At 39.6% G+C, this 25,406-nt stretch overlaps 1 protein-coding gene across 1 annotated transcript; it reads right to left on the bottom strand.

The window, feature by feature from the left end:
- Window positions 1-231: 231 nt before the first annotated feature.
- Window positions 232-5,703, bottom strand: uncx4.1 (Unc4.1 homeobox (C. elegans)). The gene is made up of 3 exons (XM_042484630.2): window positions 5,171-5,703; window positions 4,315-4,490; window positions 232-1,724 (listed from the first exon to the last, which is right to left on the bottom strand). Exons 1-3 carry the CDS (start codon window positions 5,427-5,429, stop codon window positions 570-572), a joined length of 1,590 nt encoding a protein of 529 aa, XP_042340564.2. The 5' UTR covers window positions 5,430-5,703; the 3' UTR covers window positions 232-569.
- Window positions 5,704-25,406: the final 19,703 nt, after the last annotated feature.

Below are 25,406 nucleotides of genomic sequence, written 5' to 3'. Positions count from 1 at the left end.
AATAAATTTGTTAAAGCAATAAATACAAACAGCCAGACGGACTTGAGCCCCAGCTCTGGCTCACTACACAGAGAAAAAGGGGGATTTATCTGCTGTAACACGACAAAACTCCAGCCGCCATGATCCAAGGTTCTGCCACACAACAACCTCTCCTTCTTTACCTTCCCCTCCTTCAGTATGGCTCTAGAAAGACAGTGATTCAATTTAAACAATAACTTTATTTATCAAAATGTTTACATATAAATATCATTTTCTCGTTTTTACAATATCTGAGGATTTTTGTTGTGTGTAAGATGTTCATTGTAGCCTAGTTTTTGTTACAAGTTGGTCACCAAAAAAGAGAGAAAGAACCTGCTTCTAAAGGTGTTAAGGCCTAAAGCCTGAATATGAAGACAGCCACAGCTTTTGGGGGCCATCTGGATTGATCACACATTATGATTAAAAAATAGATGAGATTAAGTCTCCTGATTCCTGATATGTTTTTCGAGTGTCTCAGCAGAGCTTTGGGAATGTTTGAATAGTCTGAGCAGTGTTCCTGGTCCTTTGTTTATGTTTGCTCCTTGCAAGTGTTAGTCCATATCGACATCCTCTCCATCTGTTCCGGGTGTTTCTTGACAGTCTGTGTTTGCCTTGAGACATTCAGAGAGGTCTGGAGACGCTCGCTCCTCTCTTGCACCCTTCTCTTTAGCGCACAGCTCGGCAGCTTGGCAGCCGTTGGTCGCTGCCTCCGTTAGAACTTTCAAACTTGTCTCCTCGCCACTGTCGCCGGACTGCGTGGAGCTCAGCCTGACCACAGCCGTCTGAGCCACACTGTTTGGTGCAGGAGAAATGGGGAATCTTCCATTACTGCAGTCACCACCACACTCCTCCAGGTCTGTTCCATCCACTCTATTGCTAATGTGACTGTGGTGATGCTGCGTGTTATGCTCCATATGATCCGAGTTTAGAGGCTTAGTGACAAAGCTGGAGAGTTCAGAGGGGGCAGGACTCCCTTCACTTGGCACACACCTCTGTCCCAGGCTGAGTCTGTTGTCCTGACATGGCGAGGCCTTCAGGGCTGTTTGGGGCACTAGAAAGCCCAAGGGCTGATGGGTAATGGGGTAAAGCAAGAAGTGACCTTTACCCACCAGTGTCCTCTGACTGGGCAATGAGGGGAAGTCCAGCTGAGATTTTCGTCGAGGCGTGGCGTCAGAGAGGAGGCTCTCCACGCTGAAAGGGTTGCGTTTCTGCAGAGCCGAGGACCTTGGGCCTCCAGGACTGGAGCTGTGCGTGCTGCCTGGAGAAACCTGCTCAGGTTCCCCTGTGGTTCTTTGGTTTTGGTGGTTTTGTAGGTGGCTGAAGTCGTGTCGTGTTTGGTCACAGCTGGATTCAGTTTGGTGTCCTCCTGCACCCTTTGATGCTGGCAGTTCAATGTGAATAGTCCCAGTAACGCCTGAAGACTGCTGCTCGCTGTCGGTGAACTGGGAGACCCCGCTGTCACTCTCTGAACCTCCGGGTGTGTGGAAGCTGTCACCTGCGAGAAGTTTGTTCTGCGACTTCAGTAGCTTCCTCTCCTGCTTCCGTTTCTTCTTCTCGGCCCGCTCTCGATCCCTGCGTGCGATCTCCTCAGGGTCCATGGGCTCGCCACTGCACGTGGTCGGGTGGGAGTTGTGAGCAGGCCGCCCCGGGCCTTTCTTTGTGTTCTCCTTTTTTCTCCATTTAGCACGGCGGTTTTGGAACCAAACCTATGCACACAAACACACACACATAAAATACACAGGTGGAAAATTGACACGAGATGAATTTTTTAAAAAAGTTTATTTCCATGTCACCATCTGTCAAACACCACCTATTGGTTGAGAAAATTCTTATCAATTTGTTTTTTTAGTTTGGGGAATTTATACTTAAAATGGCTAGTTAATGAATGAACCCATTACCAAATAATTAAGCATCAGCAATTTTTATAATCAATTAATAATTCAAGTCATTTAAAAAGAGGAAATGTCAGGATTTGCTTGTTTTAGAATCTCTTAATTTATGGGTTTTTTTTCTGATTTGCATCATTTTGAATAAAATATCTGTGTTTTGTGACATTGGTTGGACAAAAAGAAGCAAATCAAAGACATCTTGTGCTCTAAAGAATTGTTCTGACATTTCAGACTAAATAACAATAATAACAAATGATTAATTTGTCATTTAACACAATTGTTAGTTGCAGCATGAGTTGTGTCAACAATGATAGTACAACAGCCCATTGATTTATTTTAGGCCAGACTTGTAGCTACATCTTTTACACCATTAGCGTGAACACCCCCACAATCTGATGCAATTCAGTCCAAAATCTGAGCAATAAATGCCTCCTGTTTGCACTATAATGTTAACTGTTTAAAAATGTATCTGAAATTATTTGATTAAATTCTGTGTTCATTTCTGAGAATTAAGCGCATTTTGGATAAAAATGTTCCTGGTAATGTATCCCTCTCAAGAAAATGAAAGTTGCATAACACAAAATTATCCCTCTGGTGTGTATTTAGACAAACTCAGACCTCACACCTGCCTTGACAATAGTGAAAATAAATCAGTGTCATAGTGTTTATCAGATGGTAAGGACAAAACCATATTGTCTACAAATCCAAACAAATTCCACAAAGCCCTGAAACAAGTGAAACCACTGTCCTCCGCCTCCCTGCCTGTCTGTGTCTTTGTTTACTGCAGCTCTAAACGTCGAAAGAGTACATTAGGTTAATAGGTCACAGCGGTGGACCAGCAGATGCACAGATGTGCCGGTGTTAATTACCAATGAGTCTGTGTAATGGGTGACTCCGCCAATTAATTGCACCGTGAATAAATCAGCCATATCCCGTCTCTCTATGTTCTTTAACACCCAGCCCTGCACTCATATGGGGCTTAACACTTGCACGGCAATCCCCGGCTCTCCTCCTCCGTATACCGAGCCAAGCGAGGGAGCTTCCCCCGCCTGAGAGCCCTCACTGCCCGGCCTCTGGGCGCGCTCAGGGCCGTATGTTCGGCGCTGATAACGCCAGGAGTTTAGCATGCAGAAGTAGGATCCGCGCACATTGCATAATAAGGACGGGACACCAACATCATGTGCGACAATGGCGCTTCTTATGAATTGTTAATGTTGGTTATATCTTTCCCCCGCAAACCTGGTGATAAAGGAGCGTTAAGCAGCTTGAGGGAACAATAATCTGAGGTTTAGGAGCGAAATCCCCAAACAACATACAGCAACTGAGAGCTCTGCCTCTGTCCCGCTTCTCCTCGATCCAGCCGTGCATGCGAATTGTATGTTTCTCATCAAAAATACACGAATATACGTTATATTACACAGAACTCATAAATGGATACACAGCTCCGACATGTTGAGGAAATAAAACGTGTTAGACCGTATTTCTTGTATTATTATTATTATTATTATTATTATTATTATCATTATTGTTATTTTATTATTATCATCATCGTCATGAATATTATTGTTACGATATCAGGCTACTATTAGCAAATTAAATAAACATCTCATGGTGAAATATTAAACATGGAAGCTTTACTTTTAACAAGATTACATTTGGGATGTTGTGTATTGTATTTCTCAAAAAACACATCATATTAAACTCTTACATATTGTTAAATAGTAATTATTATTATTATTAGCTTTTTTGTAATAACAGGGTTATTACTTTTATTATTATTTTTTTTATACATTGTGTAAATAGTGTTAGTATGAATATTTCTAGTAATACAAAATATCATAATTCTAAATGATTGTACATTTACTATCATTTTCTGTATTTTGTTTTTATAACAATAGTAATAATAGGATAATAACAGATTTAGCTTAAATTATTGTAAACCTTATATTGAACCACCAGTGTACAAATAAATTAAAAATAAGGGGAACATTGTGAATAAATTGAGAAAAAAAATGATCATAAATGATATCGTATGTAACTGAAGGTAAAGGAAGAATACTAGTTGCCATTTACACTCCTTGGTTTGCTCAGTAAATAGCCTTGTTTTTATTAACCCATAAATCAATAGGTTGCCTCCATGCATAATTCAAAAGAGACCCTTTATTGATGCTTTGATAATTGACAAATAGCTATCTCAGTATGGGGCAGGCCTCCACAAAACAAACGCCCCTCTGGTATTTTATTTATAATAATATTATAGCCTAATAATTTGTAGATTTTGATACATAGGCTAAGTCAAATTGAAATTTATTGAAAAATAACTCAAAATACGTGTTTTCTATCATCAATTAAAAATAAATGAATTAATGCCTCTGAAAATATTTAACTAATGTCTTTGAGTCTTTACCTGGACCCTGGACTCCACGAGGTCAAGCCTGAGCGCGAGCGCCTCCCGCATGAACACATCCGGATAGTGACTCTCGTTGAAAGCCTTCTCGAGCTCCTCCAGCTGCCACCCGGTGAAATTCGTCCTCGTGCGTCTCCGTTTACAACCGGGACTATCCTTATCCGGATCCCCAGAATCTGCAGTGGTCGACGTGCGTGTTTGTACAAGTGTGTGTTTGTGTGTGTCCACGTGTGTGTGTGTGTGTGTGTGTGTGTGTGTTTGAGTGAGAGAGAGGAGAGAGAGGGGACTGTCATTACTTGTAAAGCATCAGTTTAGTGTGAAACTGACCACTTTCATACCTTTCATTTCTTTTTTTCTTATTTCTTTTTTCTTTTTAAATTATAGCTCATGAACTCTTATAAATCACGTCACAAAATTCAGGCCAAAAAAAACCAAAAAAAAAAAACACTTAAATCCTATGTTTGAGGTTTGGAAGCATTCAAAATAACTGCAAAATTTAGCTCTGAGTGATTATTGGCTATTGGTTCTTGAGTATTGCATGGTCAATTAAAAAAAGATGATGGAGAAATTGTTGCCTTTACTGTAACCTCAAGTGCATTTCTTATGGTTGAATTTTTTAAAAACTTTTTTTTAAAATTCATTATGCTAAAAACTTTAAAACATGTTCTTCTCTGCAGACTGACTTTCTAGTTCAAAATTTATCCCCAAACGCGTGCAAATGTCTAATTCAGCCTCAAAGTTCGCAAAAAAAGCTCTTATTTGGCCATAAAGCAAGCCACTTACTTCTATTACACTTCCTGTTACAGCGCATTGTTTCCACACGGGTCTATTAATGAGACAAAAGAAGCAGGCCTACCTGAGAGTTTGAACTGCTGGCTGTCGGGAGAGAGCAGCGGGTTGGAGCTGACCACCGAGGCCGAGCAGGAGCCGTTAAGTAATCCGTCTATAGAGAAGGGGCCGGCGGCCGCAGACTGCAGCTGGTGTCCGCCGGCGTAGACGTGCTGGTGATGGTGGTGGTGGTGGTGATGGGGGCCGAGCGCGTACGGGAAGCCCACCAGCCCGCCCAATGAGCCTCCGAACTGGGCGTGAGGATGCTCGAGTACCCGACTGTCCATGCTCGCCCGGGCTGCGGCGGGGCCGAAGTGAAGATGCAGAAGGAGGCAGTGTGGCTGAACATGCAGTCAAAACACAAAAAGTCAGGGAGAGGAGGAAGAAGCTGCGAGGAGGAAGAGGAGGTGAAGGGAACCCAGGCAGAAGGACCGTCTCCCGCGGCCACGGTACGATCTGTGGAGGAGCGGCGGACACCGGGCTGTACGAGGTATTTCGCGTTTACGGTCCAGCCGAGATGTCAACCCTGCTCTTTCTCTCCGCGAGCCAGCTCATTAGGACTCCTCCATCTGCTCGCGGGACCAATAAGAAACGTTAATCGCCCTGTGACGTCAGAGACGCGGTTAATGGAGTAACGGAAGGCAGCACGAGGAGGAAAAAAAAAGAGAAAGTGAGAGAGCGTTTCTTTTTTTTCTGTCTGGATCGATCGCTAATTACACCTGGCGCGCTCCTTTAATTCAGCCCTGTCAAAACAATGAGGACGAGGCTAAGCTGGCGCGTGGAAATAACCAAGTGATTGATGGGCGGACTCCATTAAATTCTCGGGAATATAACCTGTATTTATGTACCTTTATCACGAGAAAACGCGCCTTCTTCCAACTTTACCAAGCAATGGCTTTTCTCCACGTCTGTTCTCACGTGCGTGCGCGCGCGTTCCCGGATCGCGCGCGTGTGTGTAAGTGTTTTACAGGGGGCATTCAGGGCCAGATTGATCCAATAACAGCGCCTTTATCATCCCCCCTTTTTCCTGAGCTGTCACATCGCATTTTAAACTACAAGCCTCTCTCCATCTCCCAGGCACCCCACCACCTCCTCCACACACACGGTCACACACTCACACTGAGCCGCCCGGCCAAAGCCAAACTCCGCATCATTATCTCGATTTTTCACCTGAACAGCTTACAACGATTTTTAGTTGTAAATGTGGGTTGTAGCCTACATGATGTGACGCTTCAAACAATCCAATACCCGCACGTGCAGGCTCCATTCAGGTATAACGTGGGTATGTTATTTGGACAGCATTTCTTTGCCATTTATTGCTTTCCCCTCAGAGGGTTTGTTTCTTTGTTTGCTTAGCTAAATGTAGAAATAAAATGAACAACCTAGGTCACGCGTCATAGAATACTTTTCGAGTTTTAATTAGTCTTATATTGATAATATTAGCCAATAAAAATAGCATTAAACTTCACAACCTGTAAACTTGTATGGAATTCATATCTAAGCTATTAAATGCACAGTATTGCAGGATCTCAGTCATGAAAACGTAAAATTTATAATGAACTAATTGAGAAAACAGTTTCATCTCAAGGTCCAGCTGTTCTGCAGCTTTCAATCACATCACATGACAACAGGGCAAAATCCATATAAACATCATGTGATGTGATTTAAGCTCCACAACAGCTATGAATCTTGAAGTGAGATTGTTTTCAAATCTAGTGCGTTGTTTGTAAGTTTAAGAATGAACTTCAGTCAATAGCTAACACAGACCCAAAATACATCCAGTGAATTTCAGAATGACTGCAGGAATGTGGCTCCCCCATAGTAAAATACACTGTTCTCCTACCACTAATGGATGGAAGCATAAAGAATGTAATATAATCTATAAACTACAGTATATTATTAATGCTAATTTTAATTTGTTGTATGGCTGCCCATTATGATACAAAAATCTACAATTGCTGTTTTACTATTTTTACGCAAAGTTTACATTGAATCACATAGTTATAGTCTTTTCCAAAAAATTAAGATAAAAAATAAAAAAAAAAATAAAAAAAATAAAATAAAAGCTCAACAAGTAAAGGATCAACTCACTTTGTCATTGCTGCAGTGGATACTACCCTAAGTGTTCGGTCTTCATGATAACTTTGCTCTGTAATTATGCCATTTTTGATATTATACTGATGCATTTATGTTTAGATCCAAACATAATTACATGCTTATCCTCACACTTCATTCTACACCTACATATGACCATTTACTACACTGTCCCACAAAGGCTACAAGCAGTAACTATGCTGAAAGAGAAAAATGGCTTCAAAGTTTTTTGACTGTCCAGGCAAACGTGTTACAGGTAGAAAAAATGGTAACACATTTATTAACTAGGTATTCATAAAGTCTTTTTATGCCTAAAAATCATGATCAATGATTTGACCTATGACCCCATAATAACGCACTAAAATTGTATTGCTGCGTGTTGCCCTAAACAGCTAATGCAAAAGCACAGTGCAGTAACTTCAATTTTATATTCTTATCGTTTTCAGTATGTTTTTCATTGCTGACCAGATTCAATTTGAATTTGTTTCCTTTTTATATGTCTGTTTTCAAAAGAAATAAGAGAAGTAACAGAAAAAATTAAGCAAACCTTATGTTTGGTTGAAATATTCACTTCATCAGGTATGACCAAAATGAAGATTAGCCTACTTGATATCATCATCATCATCATCATCATCATCATCACCATCATCCTCATCTTCATTAGTGATCTTACTGTGGTTATTATCACATTATTGATAACTTTGTCGTTGGCATCATCCTCATTCTCATGTTCACCATTCGCTGTAATACACTCTCTGCAGTTTTCCTTGGACTGATAGAAACCCAAACATCTGGGAACACCAAGTAGAGCGTTGTAACTACATTTCATGTGTTTTGCATTTGGTTTTGGTTGAATTTTGTGATTTCTGCAATTTTTACATCCTATTTTTTCTAGAATGAAAGAAGATTGAACCAGGATTTTTTTAAAAGAAAGATAGCTCAGATATCCAAAGGTTTAGTATACATACATTATACAAGAAACAGATGCTAATAAACATAATACATTATGATGTTTGGGTAGAAATTACAGTTGAAACCGGTTCTCCCACGTACCTGGTGGTACTTCTCTGTTTTCTCACATGCCACTTTTATTAGTGGCACCCAAGGTTAACAGCATTTGAACTCAGGTTAGTGTTCCTCTTAGTATTGTGCCTCTTCTTTGAATCATGATCTCCTTTGAATAAAACCACACAATAGACACAAAGCTTTAAATGGCACGGAGGCTCAGCAGCTAAAGAACTGCAATAGAAAAACACAAGCACTGCTAATGGAGTTAGTGGGCCCTGGTGGTATTAAGTCAACCACTATAATTGCTCCACCACGTACAGTTTAAGAAACCTTGGAACAACCAGTCACCACGTGTAGCCCGTTGGTAAGAACATCAAGCAGAACAAGCATGACACTGGACTTCTTTTCCCTCTCTGACTCATAACATAGTTACTATAATAAAAAGTATTCTCTATAATAATCTCTCAGAAAGGGCACAAAATCACACCTAAGAGCAAACAGGGGCAGTTTAAAGAACCCGTAAAGATAGCGTTGAATAATTTGAATATTTTGACCCTGAGTCCAAACACACACACATGAGGACTGGCCTCCGTGGGCCCTTGGGATGAGAAAACCCAAAGTTATGACTGATAAATTCTTCTGAGGAGAACTATAACAACAACTTCATGGTAATTTTTTTTTTACTTCTACTTTGATCTATGACATTGAGGTAGGGAACACAAATTACCGAGTCCTCTTCAAATTAGAGTGTATAGACTGAAAATTCAAAGCACTTAATCAATTATTGGTAAAATTGAAGATCAATTAGTCGATTAATCATTATTTGACAAAACCATAAAAACATTGCTTATTTCAAACAATACCAAATGTGTCTTTTCAATCCCTCTCACAGCAACATATTTATACTTGGACAGCATTGCATATCCTATTGAATGAGTGATAAAATTTTACATGTTTGATTAAATTCTTAACGACCGATTAATTGATCATCAGTTAATTATTATCATCCTGAATGTATACCATTGTTAAACAAGATATTACCAGATGAAACATGGATCATCTTTACGGTCATAGGTTACAGTTCCAGAAGACACTTAAATCACAAACAACCAACGTTTTTTTCTCTACAGCTTTGTCGATTTCTGCAAAATCTGGATGACTATGGAAACCAAGCAATTAATAGATCTTCTTTGACGTCAATGTCATAATTCTCTTCATACCGTCACACAACATTATGGATACTAATTTGACAAAATAGTATCCCTTTTGACATAAAAAACCCCAAATTATATGGACCGCAAACATAGGGAGAACATCTGGCGACGTGTAGCAGTAGTATACATATTTCCTTGTTAAGGTAGGCTAAAAGTAGTAATTTCTAAGTGTGTTGACTGATGTCATGCTGTGGACATTATACGTGTCAGAAATCACATTTAGTCTTTAAGAAAGGTACACTGTGAAACCCTACTATTGAGGGTAAGTGAAAGAATTATATCAGCTGTTTATATTATTATAATTATTATTACCAGCATTAGAAGATTATGAGCTCACTTTCCAAGAAAAAGCCACTGAACAGGTATTATACGCTGACCATTATATACTAACCATTAAACGTCGTATTAAAGGTCATGTATAAAGACATACATGTGATAAACACATTTGGAATCAGTCCAGTCATGAATGAGCCAGTGCAATGAAGCTCAGCGTTTAAACTCTCAACAATAACATGGCACCACCCAAAGGAAATACAACCCCATTGTAACTTTTCTACACACTATTGCATACTTGGAGTAGTGAGCCAGTTCCCAGGGTGTAATGTTGGGTGTTGGTTAAACACCAGTGAATTGATGATTGTGTGATTTTTTTGACTGAATGCGTGGATTGTGTGAATAATCATGTTGGTCAGGTGTGAAAGGTTTGAATGTAGAAAATCGTCACTGGATATTCTGCGCTTTTGTCTGTTTTTTCACTCTGTCCCGGTGTTAAAAGGCCTTAAAGCTGGATTTATAGCTCTCCAGGTTCCAGGTGTTTCTCTCATACATTTTGATTGTGATTTCTTTTATACTTGTATGTAGTGCATTTACATTTGTTTTCATCTTTTTTTGAACTCATCTTCCAACGGGAGTGGAATCAATTGTTCATCTCACTTAAAATGTATGTCTGTACAATGCACTCTTGAAATCTGAGAGGTATGCATGCTCATCTCTGCAATCTACTGTAACCCATAACACCCTTCCTTGTGTATGTCTGCAGAGACATTTATGTGTGTCTTTGGAGAAGCAAAATTCAAACATACGAGTCCAGAGTCGCACTAGCAGCTATGTTAATCTGTACTTGGGTAAAGTGGTGCTTTGAGCTAAATGCTAATGTTTCATGGTAACATGCGGATGTTTTACAGTAGCAGCCCATTCCCATTCCCAGGTCTTCATATACAGAAACTTTTTCACACCCCCTCGGTGTCTGGTCGTGAAACCAAAGGCATCCTTGGCTCTATGAGATGTCGGACGGGGGGGTGGAAAGGCCAAATGATCTCAAATTTGAGACCACTTTTCTAGTCTTGTTTGAAACCAAGACTTGATGCTGTTTTAACACAACTTACATAGGTGTGTGTACATCTGTGTGACACTAAAAGTCAACATTATTTTAACATAAAATGATGTAATTTATGCAGGTATGTGACATACTTACATCTTGCAGCTGTGCATCAGATACAAATGCTAAAAGGTAGCTTGTGCTTCGGTATGGGACACTAAAGAGGTGTGACAGTGTCACTGTGTCAGTAATCAACAGCCTTAGAATGAGAACAGGTTGGTCATGCTTACCACATTTAGTTTGGTGTGTTTGCTAGTTAGCGCTAAACACAGAGTATACAGCTAAAAATCTCATTAATGCTGTGGATATTTGGTGATGAACCCAGGCATTGGGTAGATAAAAAATCTGACCTGATGAAGACCCTGAATGAAAAATGAGGTGACCACCAAAGTTAATATAGTTCAACCTGTGGGGGACATACATTTCATAGCAGTCCATCCAGTAGTTGTATTACATTTTACTCAAAACCACAGAAGTCAACCTGATGCTTAAGGAATAGCAGGGGACAAAGCCATCAGAATTCATCCTCTGAGTCTGTAAATAAATGTACCAACTGGCTGCTGCTGCTGCTGCGTCTGTGGCCAGAAGACAAACTGAAGATTTCATAATGCCATGATCTACAGTGAAATTATGAGTGGTTCTTTCCAGAAAATAAGTTTAAAGTTTAATTGTGAACGATAGACACCATCTTTTCCAATTACCAAAATAGCCATTTTAGGAAATCTGTAGTAGTTTTGAACAATATGTGGCGTCTGTCTGGTGCAGGTGAAAAAAAAAAAAGAAAAAAAAAGAAAAAAGATTACTGCAATTAAAATTTCAAGTTATCCCATCGAGTTAAGGGTCTTGTCTAATGCAGGGGAAATGGTGCTTGAATTGAAGTGTGTATTGGAAAATGAAAGGTTTTTGAAATTTACAATCATGGCACAGGCCAGGAGCAACTGGGTGTCCGGGTGGACATCTTTGGTGAAGCGATGGAGGAGGGGAGAGAGAGAGAGAGAGAAAGATTATACATATAAATTGTAAACGGTGTCGCAGGGGCCAAATCTTGCCCAAGGCGGTGACTGCTTCATTTTGTGTTAAATTTCTTGACAGAAAGCCACCCGCGTGCTGGTGAATACTGAATGGTAATCAGAGCTGGTTGAATAAGTGCCTCCCCCTCCCTCTTCCATTACTGTGAATTAATTCGACTTTATTTATCCAATTTCTGGAGCTGACAGAATGTTAATTTGAGTTGAGATTTCTCTCTGCTGTTCTGCCTGTGACCCGTAGCCCTGGGATTGGCGTGTTGTAATAACCTGAATCTTTCACCAGAAGCTCCGATAATTGTTACCTTATTAGCATGTAAATTGTTTAATTAATATTATTATGAAGAACCATATAATCCCTCCGTTACTTGACCCCGAGTCCACACACGAGCAGGCTTTCTGCATTTCAATGTCTAGTTTTTAAATGGACTCTTTAATGTTGGCTGGTCGTCGGGCTGTTATAAACCCCCTTTCCCCAATCTCAGTGCAACTTTGAACGGCTTGAGAGGAGCTTTTGATGTCACCCCGTCTCTATCTCTCTCTTCTGCTCTCTCCATTCCCTCTTTATTTCTTTGCTGCTCTTTCTGATGTGTATTTATTTTCCTGCTGCCATTTTTGAACATCAAAATCCAACGCCTTCTTGTCATTTCCTTATAAAAGCTCTTTTTTTTTCTAAAAAGCCCCTCCTTCCCTCCACTTTCCCAGTGGCTGTGCGAGCCAAACACATGCGGAGCTCGATGAAAAGCAGCCCTTGACATGAGGTCCTAAGAGACCGCAGCATTTAAATTCGCTTTTCTTCCTTCCTCCTCCTTTTTTTTGCCGGGCACGAGTGACATTGTCAGATGCTAGCTTTAATTAATTTGATAATAAGATGGGCGACTCGCACACAAGCCAGGGTTCGGCTTGCGTTGCCTTCAGCCTTCCTCCTCTCTCTCATCTCTCTGTGCAGACAACAACAACCAAACCCATACATAAGGGAAAAAGACTGTGTGTCTCTGTTCTAATGTCTGTATGTTCACAATAAAGTAATGCAACAAACCCTGTACTCTGTTCACCTGCTCGTCCTGGGATAAAATATACAATACATCCATTATCAAAACAACCTGATCAGGTGAGGTTTAAAAAGGGAGAGGATTTAAGTTGTGTTACTCGACTAGCAGCTCCATCCAGGGCATGCAGTTATCATATGCTGCATTTTAAGAGCCTTTTAGGTTCAGCAACACACATTACTTCGTTGGATTACATTTTGATGATTTGCTAGCATAAACAAAATTGATTCAAGTGCGTTTGCTTCTTTACTTCCCCTTGTAGAATTAAACTGCAGACGGCCTTGTGATGGAGTCTCTCCAGCTGTGATACAGTGATCAGCAATTCAAAACTAACGTGGGCAAAGGGCATAAAGTAGAGAGGCAGTGACCCTCTCCCAGTGACCACACCCATCTTTGTGCTTTTGGCTTCAGTGTGCAATGCCAAAAGGTACCTTTCGTGCTTGCATGAAACACCACTGAACGGCATTAGCTGAGAATGCAGCCGAACAGAACTGTCCATGGCGTTATCATACACCAGTGGACAGCCAGATGGCACCTGGTGCGTCCACATGACATGAGCACGAGAGGTGTCGCTTGACAACACGGTGGGATGGAACCTGTGCGACAGGACGGCATTAGGTTGAAACCCTGCCGGTAACAATGTAATACAAGGAGCACATGTGCACCTAAAGGGCAGGCGGGAGGTGCGGTGAATGGGTTGAACAAACTCGGACTTAGGTGCAGGAGTCCGGTGTTCGCCTCCCATATAATTGTGATGTTTTTTTTCTACACATTACCATGTGCCTCCTTCCCCTAATCCTAACCATTGATGAATTTGTTGCCTAAACCTAACCATCCATCCCACCATGTGCATTTGTTGACGTCATGGCAGCACCATCCGGGGACATAAATAGCAGACACAGAGGGATACCTAACTTGTAATTTGTAGACACGGAAGTCCACTGACAAAGTGGCAACATGTGATGAGCTAGGATGAGAATGTGTATATTTGAATTGGTTTATTGCAACTACACACCTAGAAGGTTTTGTGAGCCATTGGTGCAAAGCAGGAAGAGAATGGTTCCTTTGCTACTTCCTGTTGTGTTTAGGTTGAGCAGAGATGCTTATCAACAAACTTCCAGCAAACAGCTATTTAAGCAACATCCTTCATTCTGCTGGTTAATGATTAACAGCCAACCATACAGTTAAAGAATTGAAAACATAGACGATATGAAAATAATGGAAGAAACCTCTGTGATGTCATGCATTGGATTGTGGATTCCCGTTTTGAATCCCTGTGTTTGGCATTTTGGCATCTTGTTGTTTTAGAGCCAGAATTGACCATTTTTGGACAAGAGGTAGGACCTGTGGAACGCTGAGGGGTGGATCTGACTGTATGCCTCACAAACAGCCCGTCACTGGTTATGCGGATCATAACAGATGAGTTACGTATGTAAAAATTAACCCCCGTACAGTTGTCTTGAATTTTGAAATTAGTTACAGAAACCAAAACCATTTTTGAACCAGGCTATAAACATGTTTCTGTTGTTAAATTTGTAATTACCATGGGGATCTACAGGGGTTGACTTGCTTTTGGAGCCAGCTTCTAGTGGCTGTTGGAGGAACTGCAGATTTTGGCACTTGAGCGCTGGCTTAATTTTTTTGGCCCAGGAGGTTTCTTCTTGGTTGTGATGGGGAACTTCCTGCTCAGTTATAAAAGTAACCACTTTAAACAGAGGTTGGAAACAGAAAGTCATAATTTTCATAGATGAAGATCTTTGTGGTGCACTTGAGATCACCGTTAAGTGCATTCTGATTGAAATGCCTCTACAACTATTGGATGAATTGCCATGAAATGAAATGGTCATTGTCACGTAAAAACAGTAGGGATGCACAATATTATCAGCATGTTATTGGTGTGAGCAGATATTGGCTTTAAAATGAAATATTGGAATAAGCCAACATGCTGATAACATTGACATTTCATTGGCATTGGCCTACATGCTTTTCCTTATTTTGCACAATGAATAAATACTACAGACACTGAAAAGCATTGTATTTTATAAGTCCATCTGTTGGTGGGTCATCACGATAAGAGTATGCATAATATGATGTTAATTCTACTACAGAAGGGACATGATGATCACTTAAATTAGGTGGGTAAAAAATGTACATATCAGTATCAGTTATCAGCTAAATGACCTGTTATATATCAGCATATCGGATATCTACAAAGAAAACCAATTTTGTGCACACCTAAAAAAACAGACATTCATAGTCCTTAGATGATGTATTCTAATGGCTTTGGTGCTTCCCCGACTCTTTCTCTAGTACAACCATGAGGCATACACATTTGGAATATCATTACATTTGCCTTTGGTTTAGCACCAAATACTTGAAATTCCTCAGCCTTTGCTGTACTTAAGATTCAGTGCAGTTTAGTGTAACATCAGTTAGCACTGCCTTACAGATACACTAGCATGGTTGTAGACTCATAGATTATCTACAGTGCCAGCTATCAGTCATTTACCAGTAAAAGCCTGCATCGGGATATGCCCCAGACACACAGTTTTCCAATTTGCACAGTACGACCACAATGTCACACTGGTGGCCACTGAGCAGCCCCACAAGACCAGTTCAGAGCTTTACTCTTTGCTCAAAAGCATCTCAACTTTGTGTACTAAGGGAGGTGTGAGTTTTTATACTTTAACTTCCTCACCTGTTTTTTCTGCCAATCCAGAAACATTCCAGTCAAAACCCCAGTTCCCTCGTATTAATAGCCCACCACTGCCTCCAGACTCCAAATATATCTATTATATATACAGAATCAAAAAATCAAAGCTACACTTGTGACCACACATTAGCAAATAGACTCCCAAAATAAAACTATATTAAACTCATGCAATTTGGCCATTTTCTACCCAATGTTAATTTGAGACAAGCTTGTGAGTATTTATAGGATTAAAATTCAATGATGATGAATATTTTCAAGCTCATTTCAGGCTGGCTGTCGTTCCCTCTTGTTCTTGCCAGTGGTATTACTATTATTATTCCTTCCATGAAAGATGCCTTCATGCATGGAAATAAATGAAACTATGCACATAAGTCCAGTCGTATGTTTACTCAACTTTTTTTTAGGCAAGGCAAGTTTAGCTTAAGACTGATGCCAAAAAACTTGAACGGAGAGGGTAGTATTTTCTGTAAGTGCATCATTTCATGGCACTAGATAACGGGCAAAAATTAGCACTTCCGAAGAGTGTCACTTTACATCACTGCCATTTTTCTCACCTTCCTCCTCTTACTCCCTAAAATGCCCAGCCCAGACTCACAGCTGCTCAGCAGCTATATTTGTTTCAGTTGTGTTCTTGAACAAAAACTGTCTATATATGTTACGCACTTTACTTCACCTGAGGTTACCTGTCCTGTGGGGATACATGCCCTAAACCAGTGGTTCCCATGTGGTCCAGCCACAGGTCCTCCTTTTAGGCCCCCCCTTAGTCGTTCATTCAAGGTCCATACCAAAAATTTAAATGACATTTGGGCTTAGAACACAATAAAATAAAACAAATTGCAAGAATTAAGTACACATACTTGAAACTTAGTGAATAAATAGCACTAAATCCAAAGAAGTGCATATAATTGCAACATGATCGCTGCAAAGGCACAATATATTAACAGACCAAATGATACCAAGAACAGGGCAATAAATGGTTGCTGTAGTAAAAACAGGTTGGGGTGATAAACGAGTTCCTTAACAAAGTCTGTAGGTCTGCACTTCAAAATAAAGTGCAATTTTTACAAACTTGACGTGTTGACAAGTCAATTGCGGTCCATACAAAATGTATCTATGATCCACTTTTGGACCATGAGCCACCAGTTGGGAACCACTGCCTTAAACAATCAAATGTAGGTCAGTTACATTTGTATTGTTAAAAGGATATAAAAAACCCTCTTTTTTAGAGAAAAAGTAAAACTGTGACCATGGAGAGTACTGCACAGAAGAATAAAAATATCCCTTGAGCCACAAAACCCTCAATATGCCTCTTGAGAGTAGGAATCAAGTCATATTTATTTTTTAATTAGTAAACTAAGGTGAAGCAGTGGAGAGTTAATTACTCAATTACTGCGTACAAGTTAATTTTTAACTATCTGAAATGAAGTCAGTCATTATTTAGGCGATTGGTTGATAATTAAGAGTCTAATCTAAATGAATTGTTGGGAGGCAGTTTTTGATCCTGCAGTGCGCTTTGTGCAGCCTTAAACCAGGAGAGGATGCCATTCCAATTAAAAGTGAGGGATTTAATGTATTGATGTTTTGTTTTTTTCCACAAATCTTTTTCCTGACACATAATGGAAGCTTTGATCATTTAGAAAAGGAAAGAACCCATTTCCAGGCGAGTGTGTTTTAGCTCCATCTCTCCACGCAATTATTACTTTTTCCTCCATCTAATTATGAGCGTAATTGTGCCTCTGACAGAATATTGGGAGGAAATGCAAATTATGATTGATTTACAGTTATTTTTTAAAAATTCACCTCTTGTTTGATAGATTAAACATGATGCCTTTGAAATCACAAGTCTCCCTGAGTGAGTGTATATATTTAAAATGAGTATGAACAAAAGCCAAACTCTTCCTCTGGAGCCATAATTCCATTTCAATTAAAAGTAACTTATCACCTTCTCCTAAAACGTGCTTAATATGCCAAAAATGTTCTATGCTTGAAAGAGTCCAAAATGCCATTTTAATTGTTATCAGCAAGTCAGATCTCCCCCCTCTCTCTCTTGCTCTTTCTTCTTCCCGCCCCCACCCCCCTTTTTTTCCTTGGCTGTCTTGGCACAAGCCGCACGGAAATAGACCTAATTAACCCCCCTACCCCACAGGGAAATCCGCTATGCAAATTAACATTTTCAAAATATAGTAATGATATAATTTGAGAAATGGTGACGCCAATTTTTTATGCAGGCTTGAGTAGTTACATGCATTTTAGCAGCTCGATCAATAGTTTTCGTCTCATCTCTTCATCATCTGGAAAGTGTTCGTGCGTCCGTGCATGTGTTTGTGTGCGTGTGTGTTTGTGTGCGTGTGCGTGCGTGCGTGAGTGTGTGTGTTTGTGTGTGTGTGTGTGTGTGTGTGTGGAGGGGGGTTGTTAAAACAAATGCTCTGATCTGATGGGCACAGAGGAAGAATGGATCAGCCTATTCGGCCACTGGCTGGCTACTGGAGCCCAACAAAACCATCTGCCGGGAGTGAGACAGTGGAGGGGTGAAAGGAAGGAGGAGAAAGAGCTCAGCTTAAAGCCGCTCTGTAAACGAGGAAAGATGTTTTAATTAGGAAGCAAGTTCACGCGCGTCTCATTTAAATCACTTTAATGAATAGCTCAGTCAGAGTGGCCTGTGTGCACTGAAATGAAAGGACTAATGCTGTTTGAAACAAAGGTGTTTTCTTTGGTTCATGTTTTGTTTTCTCAACTAGCCTCAGTCTCCTATCCCTTGTAATTCCAATTTATAGTATAAGCACCATTTCCGTTCACTAAGTATGTGAGGATAGTTAATCTTACATAAACACTGTTGTTTCTGCTACCTATTAGGGTTCCAAGTACGTGTGGATTAAACAAGGACTCTGACCACCCAGTATAGTATAGTCTGGTGATCACATGTAGGTTCAGGTACAGTATGTGCAAGCTGCACTTAACCACATTTATTGTTTATTTCTTTGGAGATAATCTGCTGATTCAGGCATTATCATCATGAATGAGATGTTTATGCTCTTTATTCTGATACATAATTCATATATTCTTTGGAGCAATAAAGGACTAGCACACAGTCTGGATTTTGAAATGCTTTTTATATATTGGAGCTATAGTGTAAAATGTGCTAAAGTGCATTTCAGTCCATGCTGGAGCTACATCAGAGCAAAAAAGCCAAAGCGCAGTCCTAGTGAATGATAAGTCAGGGTTTTTTTTATACATCTTTACACTACCTTGGCAGCAATTTCTTCATCATTTGTCCATAATCTACTAAGCAGATCAAAGTGCTTATGCCACAAACTTAGTGTATGCCTGTAACAATCTATTATCAATAATCCTAACACTGTAAATGTTTTTAAAGCGCAACTTCTCTTCAATGTAAAACAAACATAGCGACTTGTATTTTTAGATTACATGAGTGTTGAGTTGACTTTGGTCAGACTTTTCATGTTTTATGACTTTTTTTTTTACAGCCAAGCAGACAGATTCAGCTGTTCAGCTCACACACTTTCATGGGTTTGCCAATTTGAAAAGAACAGATTTTATTTCAACAATGTGAGGGACACACATGAAACAGGGAATTTGGGCCTCCTCCTCCAGAAAATTTCCCAATAATAATAAAGTTCCCATATTCTGATGATTTTATATATATATTCAAAATTGTGCCTTTTCTACATCAATTTGAGGTGTAAATGTCTTTAATTTAATAAAAATAAAAGTCCTCTGCTACTGTCATGTTTTTATTGAGTGGGACAATGGTGCATGTTCTTAATATTGACGGGCACATGTCCCCAGCACCCCCCTCTACGCCTGTAGCCCATATAGTAACCTTACAGCTGCGTCCTTGCATAATGCTATTTAACAGGAACTTGTGTGTTTGATTTGATTTGGCTTTTTTTTTGTTTTTTTCTTTTGGCTACATTTCTAAAATGTTCCCTATTTACATGGTCATGACTCAAAGTCAGGGGGGTTTAGGAACTACTGCACTATATGATTCCACAAGCAAGCGCATTGATTTTGTTTGAACACGAGGGAAGACTAATATGAAATGGGGGATTTGGGCATCCTCCTGCATTTTGGGGATTATTTTTTATGCACCAATTTGTGCCTTGAGTAAATGTCTTCAATGCACATGGATCCTGCCCGAGCAAGAACCCTTCAAACCTTGATATGTTTTTAAATCTAGGATTAAACCTGACTGATGTAATTAATTCTTTAAAATGTGGTTGATATTTTGCAGTTTCCAGCATCAGCTGATGAACACTCAAACGTGAAACATGTTACACACAGCTGCGATATTCACACACATACGTGGCAGGTGTGCATCCAATTAAATATCATTTTATTACATTACATTACATACATTGTTACTATACAATATACAAGTTAGAATGAAAGTCACAGGATAAAATACATAATGAAACTGAGCCACTTCTAACGTGTTCATTAGTATTGCGTTTGCAGGAAACACTTTCTCGTTTCCTCTCAAGTTAAAGTTCACTTCTCTTTATTAGTCAAACAACCTCTTTCAGAGTCATTTTTCTTGCAGTCTTTTTCTGTATTAGTCATGACAGCATGCAGTCGATGGCACGCAGCCAAAATGACAGGACAGTTTAAGCAATTAATGCTCAAAGATATCAGCCAGTGAGTGAAATAATTTCAGATAAACTGCCAGTGCACCAAGCACAGCCTGATGATACCCTCTGGAATATCCCATCCTAACATATGCCTAATTGTTTACTACTGCTTGTTTACATAAATACAAAATGTTGCAGGGGAGGAGGGGAGAGGGAGGAGAAAGAGGAGGGGGTGGACGAGGAGAGTCAGTACACTATAAGACAGAGCCGGAGAATTAATAACAATTTGTGGCAGATAATTACTTATCAATTAAAGCTGTTATCCTGCCTAATTAGGCAACGTTCATTAAATTCAGCCAATTTAAACCTTAATCAAAGTTAGCAGGGCCTGACAGCAGAGCGAGGATCAGTGGAGGAGCGCCCCTCAGTGGAGGAGAGCGGGAGGAGGAGGCCCTCAGGGTGTCATTTTGTCTTGCTTTAAGAGTGGGTGAGAAGAATGAGTGGCTTATTCATTTTTACATGTTCAGCTGTACTCATTGTTACTTGTATTAATAGTAGTTGTAATAGTAGTAGTTGTAGCAAAAGAAATATGGAGGTCCTTTACTGAAGTAAAAGTAGTAATATCATAAATTAAAAGTAATGTGTTACAAGTAAAAGTACTCATATTGGGCCTTTTCCCTTATTATATTAATATATGTGATTATTTTATTGTCGGATTATTTAAGCAGTTATGTATTTGCACATTCTGTCAAATAAATGTAAAAAAGTAAAACTCAAAACAAAGTAAAACATTTCAATCTAATGAAAATACATAAGTAAAGCACAGGCAGATTTGGCACCAATCTGCTTGGTGCCAAAAACTGAGCTGCTAGGTGCACATTAACCCCCAAGTCCTCCCACTATCTGGGCGATGTGTACAGTATTTCTGTGTTGGAACATTACATGGCCCAAGGTTTTCTGTTTGACAATTTGACTTAAAATAAACATGTTAATTAAGGACATTTCTGGAGACTAGATTCAGGGCTGAAAGGTCAGGTTACAAAGTAGGATCCACATGAATCTTATCAGTTGATATTTTGATTTGGTAATGCATATTATGCACACTCCCAAAAATGAATTGAATTTAATAACATTTCCTTGAGATTCACTTATCTGTAAAACCTAAGATACTCAACAGGGACAGAGGCACTGTTGCAGTTTCAAGTTTTCAGTTAAACTTTAAGCACTACAGGAGCATGTGAAAGTGAAACAACAGTCCAGCCCACTGATCTCTCAGGTGCGTCTGTGTAGGCGAATTATGTCACAGACCTAAACCTCTGGCTAAAGTAAAACACAACGCTGGATGTTGATATGTTACCAAAGCAATAAACTGCTCTGTAGTTTTTTTGGTTTTGTTTCATTTTTTTGAGTACTGTACCCCTATAAATTCATCCCCCAAAAATCGCCACACAATGAACCCTTGGGGTCTGGGGCCCTGTAGCAGTTGTTCCCTTTGTCTGGTTGGTCCTGGTCCTGGGGCAAAAGTACCTCAAAAATTGTAATGATGCACATGACTCTAGTAAATGTATCTGGTAACTTTGCAACAATCATGATGACTATCAGTATTATCAACAGAAATACTAACAGTGGTGTAAGAAGTACTCAGCTCCTTTACTGAAGTAAAAGTAAAAATACCAAAAATTATACAACTTGCATTCAAATTTTTGTCTTAAGTGAAGTACAAAAGTTAAATGTAGTTTTAAAAGTACCCGTCTTGCAGACTGGCCTCTTTAAACGTATTGTAGCCTTATAGACTAAAAGGAAAAGGTAGCAGAAAACGAGAATACTCAGGTAAAGTAGACCTACCTGACATTTGTACTTCAGTTTGGAAGCATGTGAAAAGTTACAGGCTTCCAGTGGTTATTATTAAATATATTGTTTTTTCTTATTCAAAATATTGTTTCTTACAAAATCCACAATAAAAATCTAATCTCATGCACATGGAGACTGGAGGTGTTCACCCTGTGGCCCGTCAGCTCTGTTTTTTAAAGCCTTCACTTCCAAGATACTGTTGTGGCCAATTGACAACAAAGCACGCGCTTCTCGGGGCGCCTCGGCACGAGGAACGAGTTAATTAATATTGGCTCTTGTTTGGCCTAGTTAATGAATGAGTGAATTATGCACCTCTGGGACACCGCCTCCCCAATCGGTTTAAATTATCCCCCGCACCCCCTTTCCGACATTGTCCTCCAATTTCCCCACTCTGATCCTGCACTGATGGGGTCCCTGTCACCAACTAGACCACGACACACACACACACACACACGGAGACCGAGGCTACCCCTGCAGTCTCCATCTGTCTGTCTTTGTCCTGCTCGGGTGTATTTTAGTTCTTTGTCTCCAGCACATTTATTGACGCCCCCTTTTTATAATTCAACGACTCTGTTCGACCTCGCATCGTCAGCTCAGGGTGGCAAATAACTTCCATCCCATTAACTCGTTTGAGAGGGCAGGCTAGTCAAACAAAGCTTGGCTGCAATCTGATCCTCTCTCTCTCTGACACACACACACACACACACACACACACACACACACACACACACACACACACACACACACACAGAGAGAGAGTCCTGTTGGTCAGAGAAGGATGAAAAAAAAGATCCATATTATTTGCATTAAAAGCCTCGCACCGTGAAATTCATTTATAATTACAAAGCAGGGTACTGTGTGTTATGCAGATCAGGGACATGTGTGTGGTTGTGTGTGTGTGCCTCGGATTGGTTATTTTGTGATATGCTAACACTGAATGTATGGTGACAGATTGCAATTATCCCGTTATTGTAATTGTCAAAGTCAATTCACTGCAGCCTGTGTGCACGCTGCATGAAAAAGACTTGGGATTTACACACGACTTAGATTTGGTTGTGTGTTTGACTCTTTATTTTTTTTCCAATCTAGTCTTTGCTTGAACAGACAAACTGCTGTCAGGCCATCACCTAAGGTTACACAGTGACATTATGAGGATTGTTTATTTATTCATTATATATTAAGTGCAAATTTTATCTGTTAAGGTATGGATTTTATTTTAGGATCTGGTGAAAGTAATGTTGTTTTAGTTCAGATTAAGATTCTGCACATTTCCAAAGTATACTGTAAGCTACTAATTGGCCTGCAGTGATTTCATGGCAATAACTGACTGAAATGTTCATAAATATCTACGATAAAACCACTGATTGTGAGTTAAAGTTTCACCACCAACCTGCAGCATTGTTGACATCCGCATTATATCAGTTTTCTTAATAACATCTCTATTTCATTGTCAAACAAAATATGGGCCTACTGAGTATCCTGTGTATGTGTGATGAGGAGTTCATTGTGAATCAAAATTAAAGAGACCCCAAAATATCGCAGCATTTCACTCACAGTAAGCGCCTTTCATCCTCATGGACCTCCAGCACCTCCATGTGGTGAAAAAAGGAGAAGGTATCCTGTCCATCTACATCTCTCGGTGTACATAAGGATAAGAATGAGAAAAATAACTATTTATATAGCACAGTTTAAAACAAACTTGTATAGTAAAAGCATATAACAGAAGATAAAATCCAAGTTATAAAAAGAGATAAAAGAATTTAAACATGGCCATATCTTCCATCCCATCATTTATCATCAAAAACAGCATTTTAGCATCAAGTAGAGAAGGATGGGAATAGATCATGAGAGCTGGCTAACACCAGTATCATCTAAAGGTTTGCACTTGTGCAGTAAGCTGTGCAAAGCATGTTCTCCTGAGAATTATCATAAAATGTATAAAAAATAAGAAATGTTTTGACTGGTTCAAAGAGACAAATGTTTGCCTTGGCCCTGCTCACACAGCCAAAAAATACATTGCAGTGCACACAGATGTCAACTTCCTTACATTATGCACAGATTTCCAAAAAATAACCATTGCCAGAATACTGTCTGGCCTGTTTTCTATGTGTCAGTCAGTATAGTTGTTTGATTTTGACACAAAGCCCCTCTGCAAGACAGAGTCACAAGATTACATAATGCCAACCCAATTGCCAGAATAAATGTTGGGATTGTACATTTCTGCAAACAATGAATATGCTACATTTATAATATGTAGTGAATATGTTGAAAGTTTACATTTCCCTACGTTTCACCATGTTGCTGTGGTTAACATGTAGTCGGTTTTAGGCACAAAAACCACTTGGTTATGTTGAGGAAAATATTATGTTTTGGCTTAAAATACCTGCTTGTCTTGGCACTATCCCTGTTGGAAACACAGTGACAAGTCACTAAAACACACACATTTGGTGGCCAAGAGCGTCAGTTTAAAACTTTAAGTATGTTTAGTGTTTTTTGGCACAAGTCTAATAAATGTTATAGCTGGCTGCGCTCAGCCCTGAAAAAACAGCAAAATGTTAATTTAAACAGAAACATGGGTGCGCTGAAACCTTATTGTGCCATGCAGGCATACTGCCTTTTAACAAGGCAGAGTTTATTAGGTTCAGCTCAGAGGACTTTATTGGAAAGTGTGAGAAAAAACCCACAACAGTTAAGAACAATAAGTGAAAAGATCTACTAAACACTTATTTATTTAGGCCTAGGTGTTGCTGCTGATTGGGTAAGGCCTACCTCTGATTCTTACATGTTAGTTTACATCACACTTGATTCGGTAATGTAAAGTGTTTGGAATCGAATTGAATTAAACCCCACTGTATAAGCTAAAAGGCAGTGTGCCTGTGTTGCACAACAGAGTATTCACTCCACCACCATTTTCTGTTTAAATAAACTTTTTGCTACATTCCTGTTGCACATTCAAAGAAACCACTTGGTGCGCAAAAGGTACACAGTTTTTAGTTTAAATGTGCCCCTGCCCTGCTAGGAAAAAGAAACAAAAACAAACAAACAAACAAACAAACAACAGCTCATGGTGATAGCTGTTTTTTGCTGGTTAAAGATTGTCTTAGATGGTCCTGACCCGGTTCTTGCTGGTCTGTGATGGTTTGACATGCTGGTGGGATCAGCCTATCAAGTTGTGCGCGTTTATTTTTGACAACACATGACAGAAGACTTAACTGATTTAAGCCTGTGATTAACCATCTTAAACTGGTCAAACTTTTTTTCAGCAGTGTGGTTAGCACAAACGTACAATTGCAACTTTTAGTCTGGCCCTGAGCAGTTGCCAGGCAACCAGAGGAAACCACAG

The sequence above is a fragment of the Plectropomus leopardus genome, chromosome 3 (assembly GCF_026936395.1).
Source record: "Plectropomus leopardus strain MGB_pleo_1.0 chromosome 3, ASM2693639v1, whole genome shotgun sequence".
Taxonomy (NCBI): Eukaryota; Metazoa; Chordata; class Actinopteri; order Perciformes; family Serranidae; genus Plectropomus; species Plectropomus leopardus.
Note: the sequence above shows the minus strand (reverse complement) of the source record. Positions and strands in the feature narration are given on the sequence as shown.